Genomic DNA, 18505 nt, shown 5'->3' with positions numbered 1-18505 from the left:
GGCCCGCGCTCCGGCAAGCTGTGTCAGGCGGCCCCTTTAAGCGCGGTCTCCATCTCTAGCCATCCCCGGACTTCCCTGGACACCGCTGCGATGCTCCCGCTCCCGCTCCCGCCGCCCCCAACGCCCCAACCGCGCCGCCGGGACCTTTCCCCTACTTTCCAGGCCGCAGGCCCCGCCCCTTCGTCCCGACCAAAACACGTGCCGCATCCCGCCCTGCCCGATCACGCCGCGGCCAGGCTTCGATCACGCGGCTCCCCGCGGCGCCCATTGGCCGGCCGCGCACGGGCCGGCCGCCGATTGGCTAGCGGGCGTCCGGCCCCGCCCCGGCGGGGCGCGGTGTATTTTGGTTTGCCTCCGCGCCCCGCCCGCGCGGCCGCACCCTCCGCGGCCGCCCCGCCCCTCCCGCGCCGCGAGGGCCGCGCCGGGGCAGAGCCGCGCGGGCGGGCGGAGACGCGCGCCGGCCGGAGGAGCTCCGGATCACCGCCGCCCGCCGCGCACGTGCGGCCGCTGCCGTGCGCCGGGCTCACGCCCTGCGGGTGCTTTGTTGCTTCCAGGCCGCCGGCACCATGCACACGCCGGGCTCCGCGGGCCTGGGCGACGCGCGCGCGGTGAGTGGCCGTCCATCTTAGCGTGTGGCGAGGCGGGGACGCGCCGCCTGTGCGGGGCTGGGGCGCGGAGGAGGGTGGGGGCGCGCGGGGCTTCGCCGCGGCCGCACCGTTAGGGGCCCGGGGGGCTCCGGAGCCGGGAGGGGCGGCGGCCGCGCCGAGCGGGGCGGGGAGGGGGCGTGTGCCCCACGCTGCCTTAGGCGTAGCTTTGTCTCGCGCTCCCGCAGCGGCCCCGCCCCGCCGGCTGAAGGCGTGGGGCTATTTCCAGCCATGACGTCACCAGGCCCTGAGAGGAGGCGGCCGTTGGGCGGGGCGCGGCTGGCGGGAACGGGGCACGCTGGCGGCGGAGGCGGGGCAAGGGCTGTGGGAACGCGGCACTGGGGGCTGTGGAAGGGGCGGGGGGCGGGGCAAGAACTGGCGGGAAGGCGGTGCGTGGGGGGCGGGCCAAAAGCTGGCGGGAAGGCGGCACGTGGGGGGTGGGCCGAAAGCTGGTGGGAAGGCGGTGCGTGGGGGGGCGGGCCAAAAGCTGGCGGGAAGGCGGACGTGGGGGGTGGGCCAAAAGCTGGCGGGAAGGCGGCACGTGGGGGGCGGGCCAAAAGCTGGTGGGAAGGCGGCGCGCCGGGGGGGGGTGGGGCCGAGGGCCGGCAAAAGCTAGCGGGAAGGCGGCACGCAGGGTGGCCCTGCAAAAGCTGGCGAGAAGGTGGCGCGTGGGGGCTCTGCAAGGCGCGCTTGGCCTCAGGCCCGGGAGGCCTCCAGTGGGGGCTTGAGGACCACGGGGAGTTCACTAGACTTGGGACTTAGTCGTCGTCAAAAGACAGGTCTGGGAGCGCTGCACTGCTCTGGTCCCTCCCTACCTGTAGGGGCCAGGCAGGTGGCAGCCCACACTTCTGTGACTTAACAGTTCACTCCGAGGACCAGGCTGCGGACGGAAGCGGGGCCCAAAGTGGCATATATAAAGGCAGCCTCATCACCTGTGTGCTCTGGGGGGAACCTGGGCAGGACAGAAGGGTTTGATGCTTAGGCAAACTGAGTGGAAATGTATATCGTCATAGATTTGAAGTTCCTTTGGGAAGAGATCAGTTAATTCCAGGCGCTTCCTCCCCCCTTAAAAAGAGGTGTGATACACTGGAAGGACATCCCTCTCCTGGGTTGTGGTAGATCTTAAAAATTCTTTCTCTAGGGGCCAGCCCAATGGTGTCGTGGTTAAGTTCTCGCTCTCTGCTTTGGCGGCCCAGGGTTTGCCAGTTCGGATCCCAGCTGTGGATGTGTGCACTACTTTATCAAGTCATGGTGTGGCAGGCATTCCACATGTAAAATGGAGGAAGATGGGTACAGATGTTAGCTCAGGGCCAATCTTCCTCAGGAAAAAGAGGAGGATTAGTAATGGACGTTAGCTCACGGCTAATCTTCCTCACCAAAAAAACAATTCTTCCTCTTACCCTCTACTGGCATGTGGCATTAAGGAGTGCCTTAGCGGTTCTGAGTCAGAGGAACAAGCCTAACCCAGCGTGGGCTCTGCCTTCATGGCGCCCATGGAGTTCAGCCACCAGAAAGTTCTGCTTGTGGTCATGTGCCGACTTGAGAGGACTTTGGTGAATGCTCCAGAGAGGTGCCAGAAATGCACCTGTAGGGATGCTCTTCTGGTGGCTTTGCCAACTCAGAAGAGCCGTGCTTTCATCTCAACCAACTGGGAGACTTAGACAGTTCCTCCTCCCTGTGTGACGTTGCACACTAGTGGATTTGGCTTACATCTCTGGAATTCGAGTCTTATTAATCATTTACTGAAGAAAAACATGAACTTAATAACCTTTTTTAAGAATCAGGGTTTTCTGTGGAAACTGTTTGCCAGCCAAGTCCAGTCATCTTTCTTTCTTCTTCAGAATGTTGGCTTAAAAGCAAAATTGTCGTGAATGTCCTGTTGACATCTTTTCCTAGACAGTAGAGCTTATTGTGTGTGGAGTATCGTGTGTGTTTGTTACAGGCATCAGGCAAACTCCTGGTGTGCATATCCATGTGCCCATTGGGGTTACTCTCTGTGTTTTCCCTGGACTGAGAGGCCATTATGTTGTGTCACCTTTAGGTTGACATCATGGACATATGTGAGTCAATCCTGGAGAGGAAGCGGCATGACAGCGAAAGGTCCACATGCAGCATCTTGGAGCAGAACGACATTGAAGCTGTCGAGGCTCTGGTTTGCATGAGCTCCTGGGGTCAAAGATCCCAGAAAGGTGACCTATTAAAGATAAGGCCCCTCACACCTGTCTCTGACTCTGGGGATGTCACCACCACTGTGCATGTGGACGCAGCTGCATCTGAGCTACCAAAGGACTTCCATTCTTTATCAACCCTGGTAAGAGGTGGGGGAGAGGAGTGTTTTTGTGCAGCGACCTGAGTACCTTAAATAACTGTGCTTCAGAACTCGTGGGTAGATTCACTGGGATGCTGGCAAGTGAGTTCATATGCTGCCCTTGTGTGGGTCCTGAGGGTGAAAACTTCTTTTATCTCTTGAAAATATGTTCTTTCCTTTGCTATGTCATGGCTTGCAGCCACAGGGTTAAAATGTCCATAGGATGAAACCTACAGATTGATGTGAGAAAGTAAAATGTACTCATTTCCCTGGGGAATTGCAGGGTGGGGCCTTAGGTTCCCCCAGATGACCCAGTCCAGGATCAGAATATGTGGGTGGCAGCTAGAGAAAGCCTGCGCTTTGGCACTGGACAGCCTTAGTTAGCTGGGTTGAAACACTGGCCTCTCTGCCTCTGTGTGGCAGCCAGCTGCTTCTGTGAGTTGGGTGCAGTCAAACACTGTTTTTTGTTTTTGTTTTCTTAACTTGCTACGGCTTTGAAATTGCTGGGAGAAATTCAGAGTGTTGCTAACAGAAGTGAAAATTATAATCTAATTGTCCTGGGCCGGAAGCTTGTGCTGGAAGGAGAGTGTGGAAAGCCAACTTGGAGAGGAATGAAGAGGGACTTGTTGGCAGTAGAGAGGATTGTACAAGTAGTGGGCCTGGCTGCCAGGAGCACCTCTCAGAGTTACTTGGCATTGGGCTCTTCCACAGGGCGGCTGAAAATAAGTGGGAATTGTTAGGGAGCGGTACAAAGAGAGGCTGGTTTAGGTGGCACCACTCGTTAGAACTTGGCCTTTTAGGGGTCGTTCCAATAGGTTTCACCTTGCATCCAGTAGGCACTGGATAAGTGTGTGTTAAATGATTACCACTGGGATTTTTAAAAAAATTTTGAGAATCTAAAATTATTAGGAAAAGCTCTCATTTTGAGTATAAATTTGTTCTCTTGTTTGTAGTCCTAATGCTTAAATTGCTCATTTCAGTAGCTGTGCAAGCCCAAGAGTGGCACTGACATTCTTACAACCGAGCAAATGGATGGGGTTGGGAGAGGTCAGGAAAGGAGAAGACTAGAAAGTAAAGTACCTTGTGCAGACTTGAAGTCTCCCGGGTGCTGTTGTGAGCAGGCTTACACCAGTCTTTTCTACATACTTCTTTTTAAAGGCATTGGGGGCAACATGATCAAAGTAAGTTCCTTTTAAAATTTAACCAAAACAACCTTTTCACACTGTACTTTCTTTTTTTTTCCCCTCAAGTGCATGACTCCTCCTCAGAGCCCTGATCTTGTGGAGCAATCGATGGGGACACTTGTTCCTTCCCAAGTAATTGATTCCAAAGCACGCATGGTCATGGCCATCCCCCCAGCTTCTGCTGGGGCAGCCAAAGTGCTGAGCAGGAAGGCAGAGAGGGGCCTACCTGGTTTGAAGCCAGAGCTGCTGGAGCCAGCCCCCAGCCCCCCTTGCAGGGCCATGGTGATGAGTGTCATCCGCCACACTGGGGGGAGTCGTCCTGCCCGCATTCCTGCCACCCAGACTCAAGAATGCCAACTTTCAGACAACAGACAGGGAGAAGCACAATTTCTGGGACATACTGAAGCTTTGCAGGACACACACCTCAAAGACAGTTTACTCAACATTAACTCAGAGTCCTGTCAGCCTTGCTCGCATGAGTCTAGTGGCCTGATCCCCACTGACAAAGGCCAGCAGGCAGGGTGGCCCATTGCAGTTCAAACTTGCTCACCAAAGAATTATGAAAATGACTTGCCGAGGAAAGCCACCCCTCTGATTTCTGTCCCCATCCCCAGTCCCCCTGTCCTTTACCACATGATCCCTCTGACTGGACAAAGTGGCATGTTATCAGCTTTTTTGAAGCCACCTTCCCAAGCATCTGCGGAAACTGTCAAACCCATCCTACCCCATGCTGCTCCAGTGCCTCAGCCTGTGTTCATGGGACCGTCTGTGCCTCAGGGAACTGTGATGCTGGTTCTGCCCCAGGGGGCTCTTCCTCAACCTGCCACCTGTTCATCGAGTGTAATGACTGTTGGGAATACCAAGTTATTGCCCCTTGCCCCTGCTCCGCTGTTCATTGCCTCCAGTCAAAACTGTGCCCCTCAGGTAGATTTTTCCCGAAGGAGGAACTATGTTTGCAACTTCCCAGGCTGCCGGAAAACCTACTTCAAAAGTTCCCATCTCAAGGCTCATCTTCGTACTCACACAGGTGAGTACTGAGGCAGGTAGGCATGGGGAATGGCAAATCCTGTGGTTAGGAAATGCACTTGAGCTTTCGTTGAGTGGGAGGGAAGTGTGAGAACCACTGGAGAAGGTGGAAATGTGGCCATTTTTCTTTGGTTCTGAAAAGCCTTCATACTCTAGTAGGGATTAGGGTTAATGTTAGTACAACCATCAGTGGTTTTTGTAGAACATGCCATCTGCTCACCCCAGTAAATAAAGTGTAGTATAGTTCTATTATTGTGATCCTTTTTTTTTTTTTTTAAAGATTTTGTTTATTTATTTATTTTCCCCCCAAAGCCCCAGTAGATAGTTATATGTCATAGCTGTACATCCTTCTAGTTGCTGTATGTGGGACGCGGCCTCAGCATGGCCAGAGAAGCAGTGTGTCGGTGTGCGCCCAGGATCCGAACCCCGGGCCGCCAGCAGTGGAGCGCCCGCACTCAACCGCCAAGCCACGGGGCCGGCCCTATTGTGATCCTTTGATAGGCTTTTAGGATGATGCCCATGTTGCCCCTTTCTCTTCACATTGCAGTAGACATTCTTTGTGTTTTAGAAAGTGCATTCACGTTCAATAAACATGAAGGTGACTTACTTAGATTTACTAGGGGGAAAGTATGGAAAAGTTTGAATTCTAGAATATTTGGACTTTAAAGGAATATAGTTTTCTTACTTTTGAGAGTATGTAGTTTTTGGGGTTTTTTTTGCAGGGGAAGAGTCGCCCTAAGCTAACATCTGTGCCAATCTTCCTCCTTTTTTCTTCCTTTCACCCCCACAAAGCTCCAGTACATAGTTGTGTATAGTTGTAAGTTCTTCTGTGTGAGCCGCCACCACAGCATGGCTACTGACAGGCGAGTGGTGTAGTTCCACGCCCGGTAACCAGACCTGGGCTGCAGAAGCAGAGCATGCCGAACTTTAACCCCTAGGCCATCAGGGCTCCCTCAAGAATATATAGTTTTCAATTCAGAAGAAGTCACAGAACAAACTAACTATAATAATTTAGCGATCTCTTTACTCTCTCATCAGCTCTGTCTAATAGAATTTTCTGCAGTGATGGAAGTGTTCTCTGTTCATTAGGGTAGCCACTAGCCACATGCACTTGAAATGTGAACAGTGTGACTGAGGAACTAAATTTTACGTTTTCATTAAGTTTACGTTTACGTAGCCACATGGTGCTGGTGGCCACCATATTGTGTACCAGAGGTCTGAGGGTTGCCTGGTAGAGCTGCTGCTTTATAGTTGATTAGGGCAGACTGTCTCAGGTGTGCTGTGGCACTCTTGTGCTTTGAGTTAGTGTTCTGTTTTATTTTGTTTTTAAGGGTCCTATGGTTAAATAGTCTGTTTGTTAAACTTGCCTTTCAGAGGTTCACACACATACATATATATAAGCACGGTAACAGGTCACAGGTTCTGTAGTAAAGATGTGTTTCATAAACTCTCCTGATCATGGAACCCCTTCCACCAGAATGTCTGCTACTGGCCTGTGGGACAGCAGTGGATCATGGAATACAGTGTAGGAAAAGCTAAATGCAAGGAGTTACTATTGTACTTTATTCCACAACGCATTTGAGGTGGAGTGGCTTCTAATTAGCACATTGAAGCTCTAATGGTGGCAAGTCCTACTTCCCCGATGAAGCAGAGTCTGGAATTCAGGCATTAAAGGAGCTCTACTGTCCTCCACGCTACAGAGTGGGCTTTTTGCTGCGGGGATAAGGCCCCAAACATGGCCCGTGAAGAGCTTGTCTCTCTCTGCTTACCTTCTCTCTCCAGTTCCACGTTTCTACCCTTCACCCTCCGTCCTCTGCCTATCTCTACTTACTGACAACCCTTTCAGGGGCTTCCCAAAGTCAGTTTTTAGAAGTGCTCCCTGATCTCTCCTTCCTTCTTTGACCCTAGTGGTTTATTGTATTTCTCAGCACATTCTCTCTTTGATTTTTAGTTATTTATACACTTGTCTGATCTTACTGGATATAAACTCTTGGTGTCTGACACCAGAGCCTGACACCAGTAAGTGATGGCTGGTCTTCAGTGCTGCAGGGTGGCCATCATGGCCATATGAGAGCGAACAGGCGCCACCGAGAGGCTTGTTGACTTGGTGAGCTCTTCTCTTCACTGAGACTACTGAGGTGAACTTCAGATCGTATCTAAACACAGAGTCCAGATTTGAGGAGGCAATGGAATGAAGTTTTACTGTTTATTCAGTCAGCTTCCCTTGGTAGCAATGCAGTCATTTGTCGCTTAATGACGGTGATACGTTCTGAGAAATGTGTCATTAGATGATTTTGTCATTGTGTGAACATCATTGAGTATCCTTACACAAACCTAGATGGTATAGCCTACAACACACCTAGGCCATATGGTACTAATCTTAAGGGGCCACCGTCGCATATGCGGTCCATCATTGACCGAAATGTTGTTTATGCAGTACATCACTGTACTGACAGGATGGCATGAAATACGGTGATCAAAACAAGCTCTTTTCAGGTTTCCCAAAGTACTTCAATTTAAATTACCATAAAGGTTCTGAAGAATCAACTTTTTATGCCATTTTGTAAACACTAAATTGGAGTTTTCATAAGAAATAGAAACTTTGGGTAAGTTTACTTTAGATAAGATAGTTTTTCATGTATTTCTACCAACCTGAAAATTTTTTTAATTAGAACAAGGTGGAATCAGCAAAGGCTACATTTTTGATATGTTGAAAACAAGTAGGGCGGTTTATAAACCCCATGCCAAAGGATTGTTCATCTCTGTGCAGCACTTGGCCGTCCTGATAGGGTGCCAACAATGGTGGTGGTTTCCTGGGAGCAAGTAGGGCAACCTTATGCTTACAATATGGGAACTTTGAAATCCAGGAAGTTCAGGCCCTTTTTCTTAGGAAGGGTTCATAAGACACATTGTGTTGCTTAATTTTCCTGTTAATTCAACTTTGAAAAACATCAAATATTTTGTTGATGTCTCTTCAACACTCATACATTCAAAACCATTTATTTGCCACCTGCCATGTGAAGTGCTGGGCTGGGAGCTAAGCTGTACAAAGATGGATGAGCTAGACAAGTCAGAAACCCTTGGGAACGTAGGTCACATGACAGTGCATAACACTGTTGAACCATTCGGTTCACGAGGTTGCACAAGCATTGTGTGATTGTCACAACCTGGTCAAGATAAGAGCTTCGGGATGCAAGAAAGGGAGCACTCTTGCTGACTGAAAGGCCTAAGATGGCTCTGTGGAGAAGGGCTACACCGTTCCCTGCGAACAAGGGCTCCCTGGCTCACCTCTGTAACTCCAGGAAGACGCAGTAAGGGGCACCTGCCCAATGCTCTGAAACTTTGAATCAATGACAAAGACACTTGAAGCTTGTAACAAGAAGGTGGCTCTTAGAATTCTGACCCATTTGTAGCTAACGTCTTTGTCAGTATAATAACAAATACAAAGATGGAATTAATGATTCTGAGAAGTTTTGTAGGTCCCAGGAGGGATGTTTTTAGATGTGCAGCTTCCTGAGAGGGAAGGAATTATTCCTTTCACGAATCTTCTCCCTACCCCAACCTAACAGTCAAAGATTTATTTTTATTTAAAAATGTCTTTTGAAAGATTAGATTGGTTTGACATCTTTGGGCCTTGAAATACTGCATCTTAGGTGTGGCAGGAAGAAATGCATTTTGGAGGATTTCTTCACTTCTGAAACTCGATACCAGAATAATAGGATATTACTTTCTGCTTAGATTTTGATGAACAACATTTAAAAACAACATTAATTAACCTGTCCAGTAAGGTGCTGAGCATTTGCATTTTCTTTAGTCTGTGTTTTTTCACCTCTTAGGAGAGAAGCCTTTCAACTGTAGCTGGGATGGCTGTGACAAGAAGTTTGCTCGTTCAGATGAACTCTCTCGCCACCGCAGAACTCACACCGGGGAGAAGAAGTTTGTGTGCCCAGTGTGTGATCGGCGTTTCATGCGCAGCGACCACCTGACGAAGCACGCCCGGCGCCACATGACCACCAAGAAGATCCCTGGCTGGCAGGCAGAGGTCGGCAAACTGAACAGAATTGCCTCAGCAGAGAAACCTGGGAGCCCACTGGTGAGCATGCCAGCCTCTGCCTGAAAGGTTGGCCAGGGAATTGCCGATAGGAATTTTAAAAAGCCTTTTATTACGAATGGAACTGATGGTTTTTTCTCAAAAAAAAAATGTCTTGGGGGCTAGGGGAAAGTGGGGAGCTGGTTCTGGTGAAAGTATGTTAACTTTTCTTCTTTGGTTGGGACCCTGTTCAATATCTTTTGTAGTTGCAGAAGTTTTTTTAAGGAAGTGGAAGAAAATTTGGTAATCTAAATCACCAGCATTCAAACAAACATTTTGGCAATAAATTTTGAAAAATCTGGATTTTTACAACCTTTCTATTCATGTTTTGTAGAAATGAGACAGGGTACTAATTTTTATACTGTTTTTTATAAAAATGTGTTTATCGTTGGCTCAAATCACCAATTTGTAGATAGATGATTTTCCAATCTTCTTTTCAATGTTTAACCATGTTTTTTAATAACTCTACTTTTAGTAAACTTGGCACATTATTCAGCCAAAAAAATTGCAAGTTTATAATCAGGCCTTTTAGATCTAAGAATTTTTTAGAATCAGAACTGGTTGAATAGAGGCCTCTTAAGAAATGGGGAAAAAAACTTTGCAGTCAGCTTCTTCATAACATTTTCAGGGGAAATTCCAGGCAACCATTCCTTTAAGGCTGTAGCCCAAGGAATTAAAATTTCAGTTAAGTAGAACTAGTCACCTGTGTCCGTGGTGTGACTTGTAAAGGATGTACCCCAGAGGATAACTTAAAATACTCGATAGATACCTGGTGAGCAGGGAGCTGCTGTAGGATCTGAGTGTCTGTGCTCTGCTGAGAGCAAACCATTCAGTTTCCTGTTTGTACCTCAAACACCAAAAAAAGATAATGTAAGCATTCAAATCCAGCTGCTTTGTCAATTGTCAGTTGACTTCCTTTGCTGTGGCCTTATCCATAGTATTTTGTGGGTCAAGTAACTTCTCAGAGAAAAAGGAAATGTCCTTATTGGTTGGAGAAACTTTCTACCAAAGTATAGCTTAGCTGACGTGAAGTGTACATGCAGATGGTCCAGCTCCTATGTTCTGATTCCTTATTTATTAAGTATTAAGAACTACAGGAAATGCAAGTTATGCTGAATGGCAGTAATACCACCCAGCTGCCCTTTCATTCATTTTGTTTGAAGGAAATTGTTTTGATCACACAGAAAATTACTTGCAATGGGCTGTTTTGCCATCTGCCTAGAAAATAGACGGTGGGCCTTCAAAGACCACTTTGAAGCCATGTGAGCACAGGTCCTAGCTCTCCAGAGACTGCGCCCCCCGGCATCCAGGGAACTGCTGAGACAGGTTTTGTTAGGCGGCTTGGGGAATCCAGGCAACAGAATGCATGTGAGGAACATACAGATGTTGCACTGCTTTGTGAGTCTGGGCATGGTTTTTATTGTGCTGTGTGTATTTGGGTTTTGTCTTTGCCTCTTAGTTATTGGCATTTACCTTTATTAAAATGATGGTAAGGTGAAATATTGAATAAATATAATTAGGTTTTGTGTTCAGGTCTTTTTAGTCTGATAACCCTTACTTGCTCATTCATTGTATGTTACTTGATACCCATTAAGTTGCCTTTTAGTATCAACTGCTAATTGACATACAGGTCTGTAAGTGCTGGCTGTGTGTTTAGGAGGCCTTCATATTTTTGGACACTTCCACAGTTGAGTGTTCCTCCTGGTCATGAGATGTAACATGAGTTACAAGAAAACCATAATTAAATGTATATAACTCGTGTTTCCCCATCACCCAATCCTCTCTCTCTCCCACTCATATCTTAGATCAGCATAAACATTTCTGACTATGTGTATGCCGTAAATGGCATTAAATTTGGATTTCTTTTTTTGTGTGAGGAAGATTAGCCCTGAGCTAACATCTGCCAATCCTCCTCTTTTTACTGAGGAAGACTGGCCCTGGGCTAACATCCGTGACCGTCGTCTTCCACTTGATGTGGGACGCCCGCCGCCACAGCACGGCTTGACAAGCGGTGCGTCGGTGCGCTCCCGGGATCCGAACCTGCGAACCCTGGGTCACGAAAGCGGCGGAACGCGCAAACTTAACTGCTACGCCACTGGGCCAGCCCCCCTGGATTTTTTTTTAATTATACATAATAATGTTAGTCCTACTAACGTACTGGTGGATAATACAAGGTCTTTGACTATTCAGTTGCTTGTTACATTGAACGTTATTTTCTGAGCCGTGTTGTTTCTAAAGAATAGATGTGTTAAAAATGGTTTGACCTACACTTCCATTTCCCGATTAGATTTAGAAACACCTTTTGTAAACAACTTTTTTTTGCCCTGTTTGCCGATTGAAAGATTGTAAGTTGGGAAACAGTTTCGTCTGAAAAATACTGGTCCTGAGAACCAGAACCCTTGTGGTGTGTTGTTTCAGCGTGGAGTCCCTCCGCTGGCGGCTTTGGGTGTAAGAGGCAGAGCGTGTCCGCCAGGTCCCCCGTGCACTTTATTGCCTGAGCAATTTTGCTTGATTTGTTTTTGACTTTGAGCCTTTTAAGTAGTTTCAATTATAGTTTAAAATGTTTCATAAATACGTTTTATGTAAGATTTTGACTTATTTAAATGAGTATGTGTGATGTAACTTTTTTCTTTGAATCATATAAAACTTTTTTGATTTGCAAACTGGACTTGTGTCCTGTGTCATTTAACTGCACTGTGATATACCCAGTGACTTTTCAGAAAAGAATCTACAAAATTCATTGTTTTTGCCCAGCCTAACCCTCTTCTTTGTTTTCTGGGGTTCTGTTCTGCTTTTAGGGCACCTTTTAGACTCCTTGGAGGGTTCTTTCTGAAAGAAGTGTGTGAAGGGGCTGCTTCTGTGCTGGCCACTCTGACGTTGGGTCTGGTCCTGGCAGAATAGGACCGTGGGTGCTGGGTACCCCGTGTCCCTCATCCTTGTGATCTTCTTGTGCCGTGAGGTGGAATGGGGAGAAGCCTCTTCTCTCCCTCCCTCCACTCCCAGCCCAGGCTTCAAAAGTATGTCATGGAGCCACAGTCTTCACTCCTGCTCTTGGAGTCCTGAGTCTCTTGAACCCACTCTGGCTGGGGCTTCATGTCCACACCCCACTAAAGGACCTGCTGTGGATATTCCCAGAGCCTCTCATGGGTTCAGTTCTCAGTCTTCACCGTATTTTGTCTGTCAGCAGCATTGGACAGAGTCGGTCACTCCCCTGCAGGCCGCACTCTCCTGCTTTCCTCCTCCTATTCTGTCGGCTCCTTTGCTCATCCCCCTCCTCTCCCTGACCCCTTTCCTACGCCCCTTCATGATCCTGGTAATCTTTTCCAGCCTTGTGACTTATATAAAAATAACATCTCTACCATAAAGATCCCTGAATGTATATCTCTCCTTTGCACCTCTTGTCTGAGCTTCAGATTCCTATATCCAGCTGTCTACTTGACATCTGTCCAGTCAGCATCTCAAACCTAAAATGACCAAGCTCCTCATCTTCTCTCTCACACTTGCTTTTCTCACAGTTGACCCCATTGTCTTTAAAAAGAGCAGTGAGTCCATTCTTCTAGCTCTTCAGATGCAAAACCTTGGAGTCAGCCTGATCTCCTTTCTCACTCCACATCCCATGTGTCACAATCCTGTTGACTCACTGCCTTCCAAAGCCTCCTATCCTGGGATATGATGGTGGCAAAGATAGGCAGATGTGATTCCATAGGCCACACTGGTCCTGGTCATGTGTGTGCGTTTACATGCAGGCGTGTTGGGCGGAGGGGTGATAAATTATCATAATGGGCTTTGCATTTAGCAGTCCACCTAGACAAGTCTCTCCAACTCTAAACCCCTTTGCTTCTGAGTGAGGGCCAGAAACCTGTTATCCTCAGCTTTGTGACTTTGTACCTGCTGTCCCCTCTCTGTGGTCACCAGGGTTCTACTTCCTGGCTATAACATCCACTGTTCCTTTGCTTTCAACCTGCCTCTTTGTTTAGGGACTTTAAAAATGAGGAACTTGAGACATTTTCCTAAGAGGTAGGCCCCATCCTGGGAGGAAACCCAGGCACCAAGGACTCCCTACCCCAAAGGGGTGAGACACACTCAGTCCCCTCTGAGTTAGGGAGGCTCGCTCCCAAAGGCCTCTCACCCTAAGAAGCCTAGTGGGTCCCAGGATTGCCCTGAGCTGGCTCTGCAAACAAGCTTCCTCTCCCCAGCATGGTCTTGCTGAGCTCAGCGGACAAACTGGCCAAAAGGCAAAGATGATCAGGAAGAAACAAGATGCCACAAACCAAGTGCTGGGGGAGGAGATGCACATGCATAATGAGATGACAATACACAGTAATGGCTGCTGAGTGTTAAAAGCTTCTTCCTGAGCTCTCACTACCCGGCTCTGGTGGCAGCCTCTGGGGAGCCTTCTCAGGGCACCCTTCTCTGGACTCCTTCAGGACTAGAGGTTCTGACCACTAGTAAGAACTTGCCAGATTTTACTGAATAAGTCTAATCTACCTGCTAAAATGTAAGCTCCCCCATGACAGGGATCATATCACATCCACCTATCCATCCATCCACCCACCCACCCATCCACCTGGTATCCACTCATCCATCTACCCATCCAGCAGCATTTAATGAACTCCTGTTGTGTTGGGGCAGAAACCTAGAGATGAATCATTCTAGTTCCGGCACCCCCCCCCCCCATAGAGCGTATAGTCCTATAGGTAAGATGGATGTGAACACACACGAGGAATATTCATAGCAATAAGCAGGATAAAAGAAACAGGATAGAGGGCCAGGGAGCATCATGCAGTGAGTGGCCGCCTGTGCTACTGGAAAAGTCTCCTGGGGAACATCTGAACTGAAAGTCAAGGGAAGAGTTTTCCACGTTTGGGACCAGAACAGCAGCATGTGCAGAACTAAGATGTCGACATACAAACCAGGCTGTGGGGGGGGCCAGAGAGTGGAGTGCAAGGGCACTGTTAGGAGTGGAGGAGGTGATGCCGGCGAGGCAGCCTTGAGTCCTCCCAAAGGGCCAGGCGAGCAGAGCTGAGGGTTACCAGCACAGGAATGGGGAAGCAACCCGCACCCACTGTGGACTCATTGGATTCTGGTGGAGACACTGGGGGGATGTGGGCCTTTGCCCCTCCTCCCTCTATCCTGAATTCCCCTTCTTTCACACCAACATCCCACCAACTCTCCCGGCTGAACTGCCCAGACTTCTTCCATAGCACCTGTCACTGTAATCATGCCTCAGTGTTTACCTGTCCGTCTCCCTCCATAGCCTGGGTTGCCAGAGGACAGGAATGGCAGCCCTTCCTTGTGGCTTGTTAAGGCCTAGCACCCTGTGAGGCTCAGGAGGTGACTCCCTCAGTATTTGTTAAATGGGGGGAAACTCATGCTCTGGTCAGGCTGCTCTGGCTGGAGGAGCTGGAGGGGTGAGGCTGGGGCTGGAGGTCAGTTAGGAGACAATAGACCAGGAGAGAGAGAAGGAAGAATGGTAAGAAATGGATGGGCTTTGAGAGGCAAAGGCTATGAGGTCTTGATGAGAGAAGTGACAGAAAGCAAGGAGGTGGGCAGCCCTGTCTCTCCCAGTGTCCAGCCCAAGGGTGTGCACGTTGAGGAATGGATGGCCAAGTGCAGAGGAAGCACGGAAGAGAGCGGCCTTCTATTCTATCAAGAGGTCTTCTGACTCCAACACAATAGGAGTTCGTGAAATACCGGTGGGTGGATGGATGGATGGATGGATGGATAGGTGGATGTGCTATGATCTCTGTCATGGGGAAGCTTACATTTTAGCAGGTAGATTAGACTTGCAATAAAGTTCAATAAAATATGTCAAGTTCCTACTAGTGGTCAGAACCTCTAGTCTGGAAGGAGTCCTGGGAAGGGGGGCTCTGGCAAGGTCTGCTGGACTCCTGGCAGGCCTCTTTGGTAGATAGCATTGATTTGACCTGAGACAGGCCTGGATGCAGATCCGACTCCATCTAGCCATGTGTTGCTGAGAAAAGGTACCCTACCTTTCTAAGCTTTACTTTCCTTATTTATAAAATGAGGACTACGTAGAGACAACAGGTAACATGCCTTCTCAGTGGTGTCTGGCACTTTTATTTTGTATGTAGAAGAAAACCTTCATTGTTGTCCACCAAAAGAAGCAGGGCTCCTTGAATAGTAGCTGTCTTGGGGCACAGAAATATCGGAACGGGCTTATAGTCATGCGTCACTTAACAACAGGGATATGTTCTGAGAAATGCATCGTTACGCTATTTTGTTGCTGTGCAAACATCATAGAGTGTCCTTACACAAACCCAAATGGTATAGCCTAGTACACACCTAGGCTATATGGCCCTAATATGCGGTCCTGCATTGACCGAAACGTCATTATGCAGCGCATGCCTGTATGCTTGTGTTGCCAGCTGCCTTCAAGAGTGTCTGGGACTGTGCTAAACAGCAAAGACATCATTCCAAGGGACTCCCACTGGCCAAGTTGCGGCAGTTTGAACATTAAAATAATAATAATATGACTTCCGCTTCTGCCCAAGATGGAATAACAGGAACCAAACACATCCTCACACCTGAAATAATGAGGAAAACTCACCCAGACAAAATGTATGAAACAAGCTTTCAAGGAACTGGACCTTAGGTCATGAAAGACCACAACCCCTGAGAGACAGGAAATAAGTGGGGGTAAACCCTGCGATTGCCCCAATTTACTGCCTTGAAAAAGTCTCCAGGTTTTGGTGCAGGGAGGAGAACTCAGACGGGACCCAGAGGAGTCCCCAAGGTGAGAAGATGGTGCTGAGGGTCCAGGGACGCCAAGGTGGCAAGGGGTCACAGGACAGAGGGCTGAAGAGAAGCTTTCAATGGCTTCTCAAAGGGTGACCCTACATCGTTAGATCTGGGCTCTTGAGGATAAGCCTTCTCAGAGAAAGCACAGATGGTGCACACAGTGGGAAAGGACCTTGGCTGGGCCTGGGGCTCAGTGTGCGCAGGCCCCCAACCCCATGCCCACCTGGCTCAGTATTCGAAGCAGGGGAGATGGCTTGGTGTGTGGGAATTAAAAGCTGTGACATGAGGTGCCCAGGTGGTTTTGCTGAGGGACATTCCTACTAAAGTATCACAGAGTGAGTGTATATGTCCACACACACACCCCCGACCCCAAAAGACCCTGGGATCTTGCTTTAGCAGCTGCAGGGGCCCTTGAAGCCATTGAGTTCACTCAGAGGGCCTGGAGGCCTGAAGTTGGCCTCAAGGGGGCGCAGTTGAGCACCGGCTCCTCTGCAGGTGACACAGAATCCATGGAAACACCTCTGGGGGAACCTCAGAAACATTTATGTAGGGACGACAGAAAAATGCAGAATTCTTGCTGGCAAATGCGGTAGGGCTGGAAGCCATGGGTCTTCATTTGTAATCTCAGGGGGGTCCCTGAGGAGAGTTGTGCCTCTTGGTAGACCAAACCCCAAACCCCAGAACTAGCTGGCCTCCTGTGGAGCAGCCACAGGCACAGAGCAGCTCCCCCACCTACACTGAGGGGCCCGAGAGGGTCCCCCTTCCACATGACCAGGCCCTCACCTCTTACTTATATGGACTTTGCAGTGACAGAGCACCCAGCTGGCCATTTGTCATTCAGGCCTCCCAGTAATCGTGGGCAGTCGGAAGCACAGGCCATCTGCTTACTGCAAGGATGAGGAAGCCAAGATCCCGAGATCACATGCTGGACAGTGAGGCCAAGACTGGGGTCCGAGCCACCTTCCGCCACCTGGGGCTATCCTGGCAGCTCACCCCTCCAGCTCTTGTTACAGACAGAAGCTGAATGGCCTCCTCAGGGAGCTGGCTACTTCTAACCCCATGTTTTCCAAGGACGGGTGAGCAGCGTGGCCCGCAGGAATCCAGACAATGTAGGCAGAATTATCTGCCTGGCGCCTCTGCTTCCGCCGCATTTTGCTCACTCCTATCGCATCTTAATTTTATACCTTCAGGGCCCACCTAGCACAGAGCATGGCATGGAGCGAGCCCTCTTCAAGTAGCTATTGTATAAATTTAAAAAAAAAAAGAATGTTTCTTTCTGTAATCTGTGCTTCACTAAAGTAAGGTGCTACTAAGGTCACAATTTTTTCTTATTTTTCACTCAATTCCTCTCCTGCCAGATTAGTAGGAAAGTTGGCCCCAATCTCTGCAGTTTCTCCCCTTCCCTACAAATTGTCCTAAACCTCACGGGGCTTAGTTAGCCCCACTTGGGGTCTTTCCAACAGCCACTCGTCAGGGATAGAGCCATGAAGCCCAAGCCTACACCGCTGCTGTGATTCTTGCTGCCACATGGTGTCACCGTTGACAACTGGTCACAGGCTCCTGACCTGGGCAGAGGCCTGATCTTGGAAGGACAGCCCTGTGCCCTCAGTGCCACATGAAGCCACGATGTCCATCAGGTGTAGTCCACCTCTTGAAGACTTAAAATGAGTATCACCTTTCCTTCCCAGGGTCCACACCCCACAGAAAAGGCAGCTTTTCCTTTCCAACTCTGGAAACTAAAGAGTTTCATCACGTCAGAAAAGAGAGCCCGCCGTACTGTTAAGGTCTGATTTGTTCCAGGGGGTCCCGATGTCACCACACCAAAGGTCTGATTTTACGTTGCCTCCCTCTCAGAGGAAGGCACTGAGCTGCAGAGCCTCAAATGTGATTTATCCTCTCAATGGCAACCAGGAAGGCTTTCCTCCTAATTATTGCCAGAACAGAAAAAGAACCCAAACCCCACTCCCACGTAGGTTAGACTTTCAGTGGGCCTTTGGCTACGCTTCTTTGACAGCCTGTACCTTCTGCGAGTGAAGAGATGTTTACGGGTGTGCTTCTGCCACTAGAAACAGCACGTCCTCACTGGCGGAGACCAGATCTTGCTATGCTGAACCCCAGCATCTATCAGAGGGCCAGGCTCACAGCAGCAGGGGCCCAGGAGGTGTGTAGGAACGAGTGCGGCATTGACAGACTCTTCAGGGCATCCGCCAGTGCTGGCTCAGTATAGCCTGGGGCAGGCAGCCCAGCGAGAAGTGGCTCCAAGACTCCGGAACATCAAAGGGGAACGTCTTAGAAAAGCTCATCTCATGGTGAGGAGCAGGGAGACTGAACCAGGCCAGGACCCCTTGGGCAGGAGAGGAGAGGCTCCAGAGGGTATGTGCCAGGAGGAGGGCAACGGCGCGGCTCTGCTCCTTCCCCAAGAACACGGACACGTTTCTTAGAGCTGGGAATGGAGCACATTTTCTAAAGTCCTGGTGTTCTGTAGCATCTC

General features: G+C 49.3%; 1 protein-coding gene across 2 annotated transcripts; it reads left to right on the top strand.

The window, feature by feature from the left end:
- The first annotated feature begins 451 nt into the window (after nucleotides 1-451).
- Nucleotides 452-11920, top strand: KLF11 (KLF transcription factor 11). 2 transcript variants are annotated; one of them, XM_058551814.1, is made up of 4 exons: nucleotides 452-608; nucleotides 2686-2955; nucleotides 4203-5179; nucleotides 8999-9057. In XM_058551814.1, the coding sequence occupies exons 1-3, from the start codon at nucleotides 567-569 to the stop codon at nucleotides 5172-5174; spliced, it is 1284 nt and encodes a 427-aa protein (XP_058407797.1). In that variant the 5' UTR covers nucleotides 452-566; the 3' UTR covers nucleotides 5175-5179; nucleotides 8999-9057. The 2 variants fall into 2 exon arrangements, with proteins under 2 accessions (XP_058407797.1, XP_058407796.1); XM_058551813.1 differs by having other exon boundaries at nucleotides 455-608; nucleotides 4203-5163; nucleotides 8999-11920.
- The last annotated feature ends 6585 nt before the right edge of the window (nucleotides 11921-18505 follow it).

This window comes from Diceros bicornis, chromosome 12, assembly GCF_020826845.1.
Source record: "Diceros bicornis minor isolate mBicDic1 chromosome 12, mDicBic1.mat.cur, whole genome shotgun sequence".
Taxonomy (NCBI): domain Eukaryota; kingdom Metazoa; phylum Chordata; class Mammalia; order Perissodactyla; family Rhinocerotidae; genus Diceros; species Diceros bicornis.
This window is presented reverse-complemented; position numbering and strand designations above follow the sequence as displayed.

Coding starts and splice junctions, on each gene's coding strand:
- KLF11 (XM_058551813.1), top strand. CDS start 567: ATGCACACGCCGGGCTCCGCGGGCCTGGGCGACGCGCGCGCG. Junction 609..2,685: donor GCCTGGGCGACGCGCGCGCG/GTGAGTGGCCGT, acceptor TGTCACCTTTAG/GTTGACATCATGGACATATG. Junction 2,956..4,202: donor TCCATTCTTTATCAACCCTG/GTAAGAGGTGGG, acceptor TTTCCCCTCAAG/TGCATGACTCCTCCTCAGAG.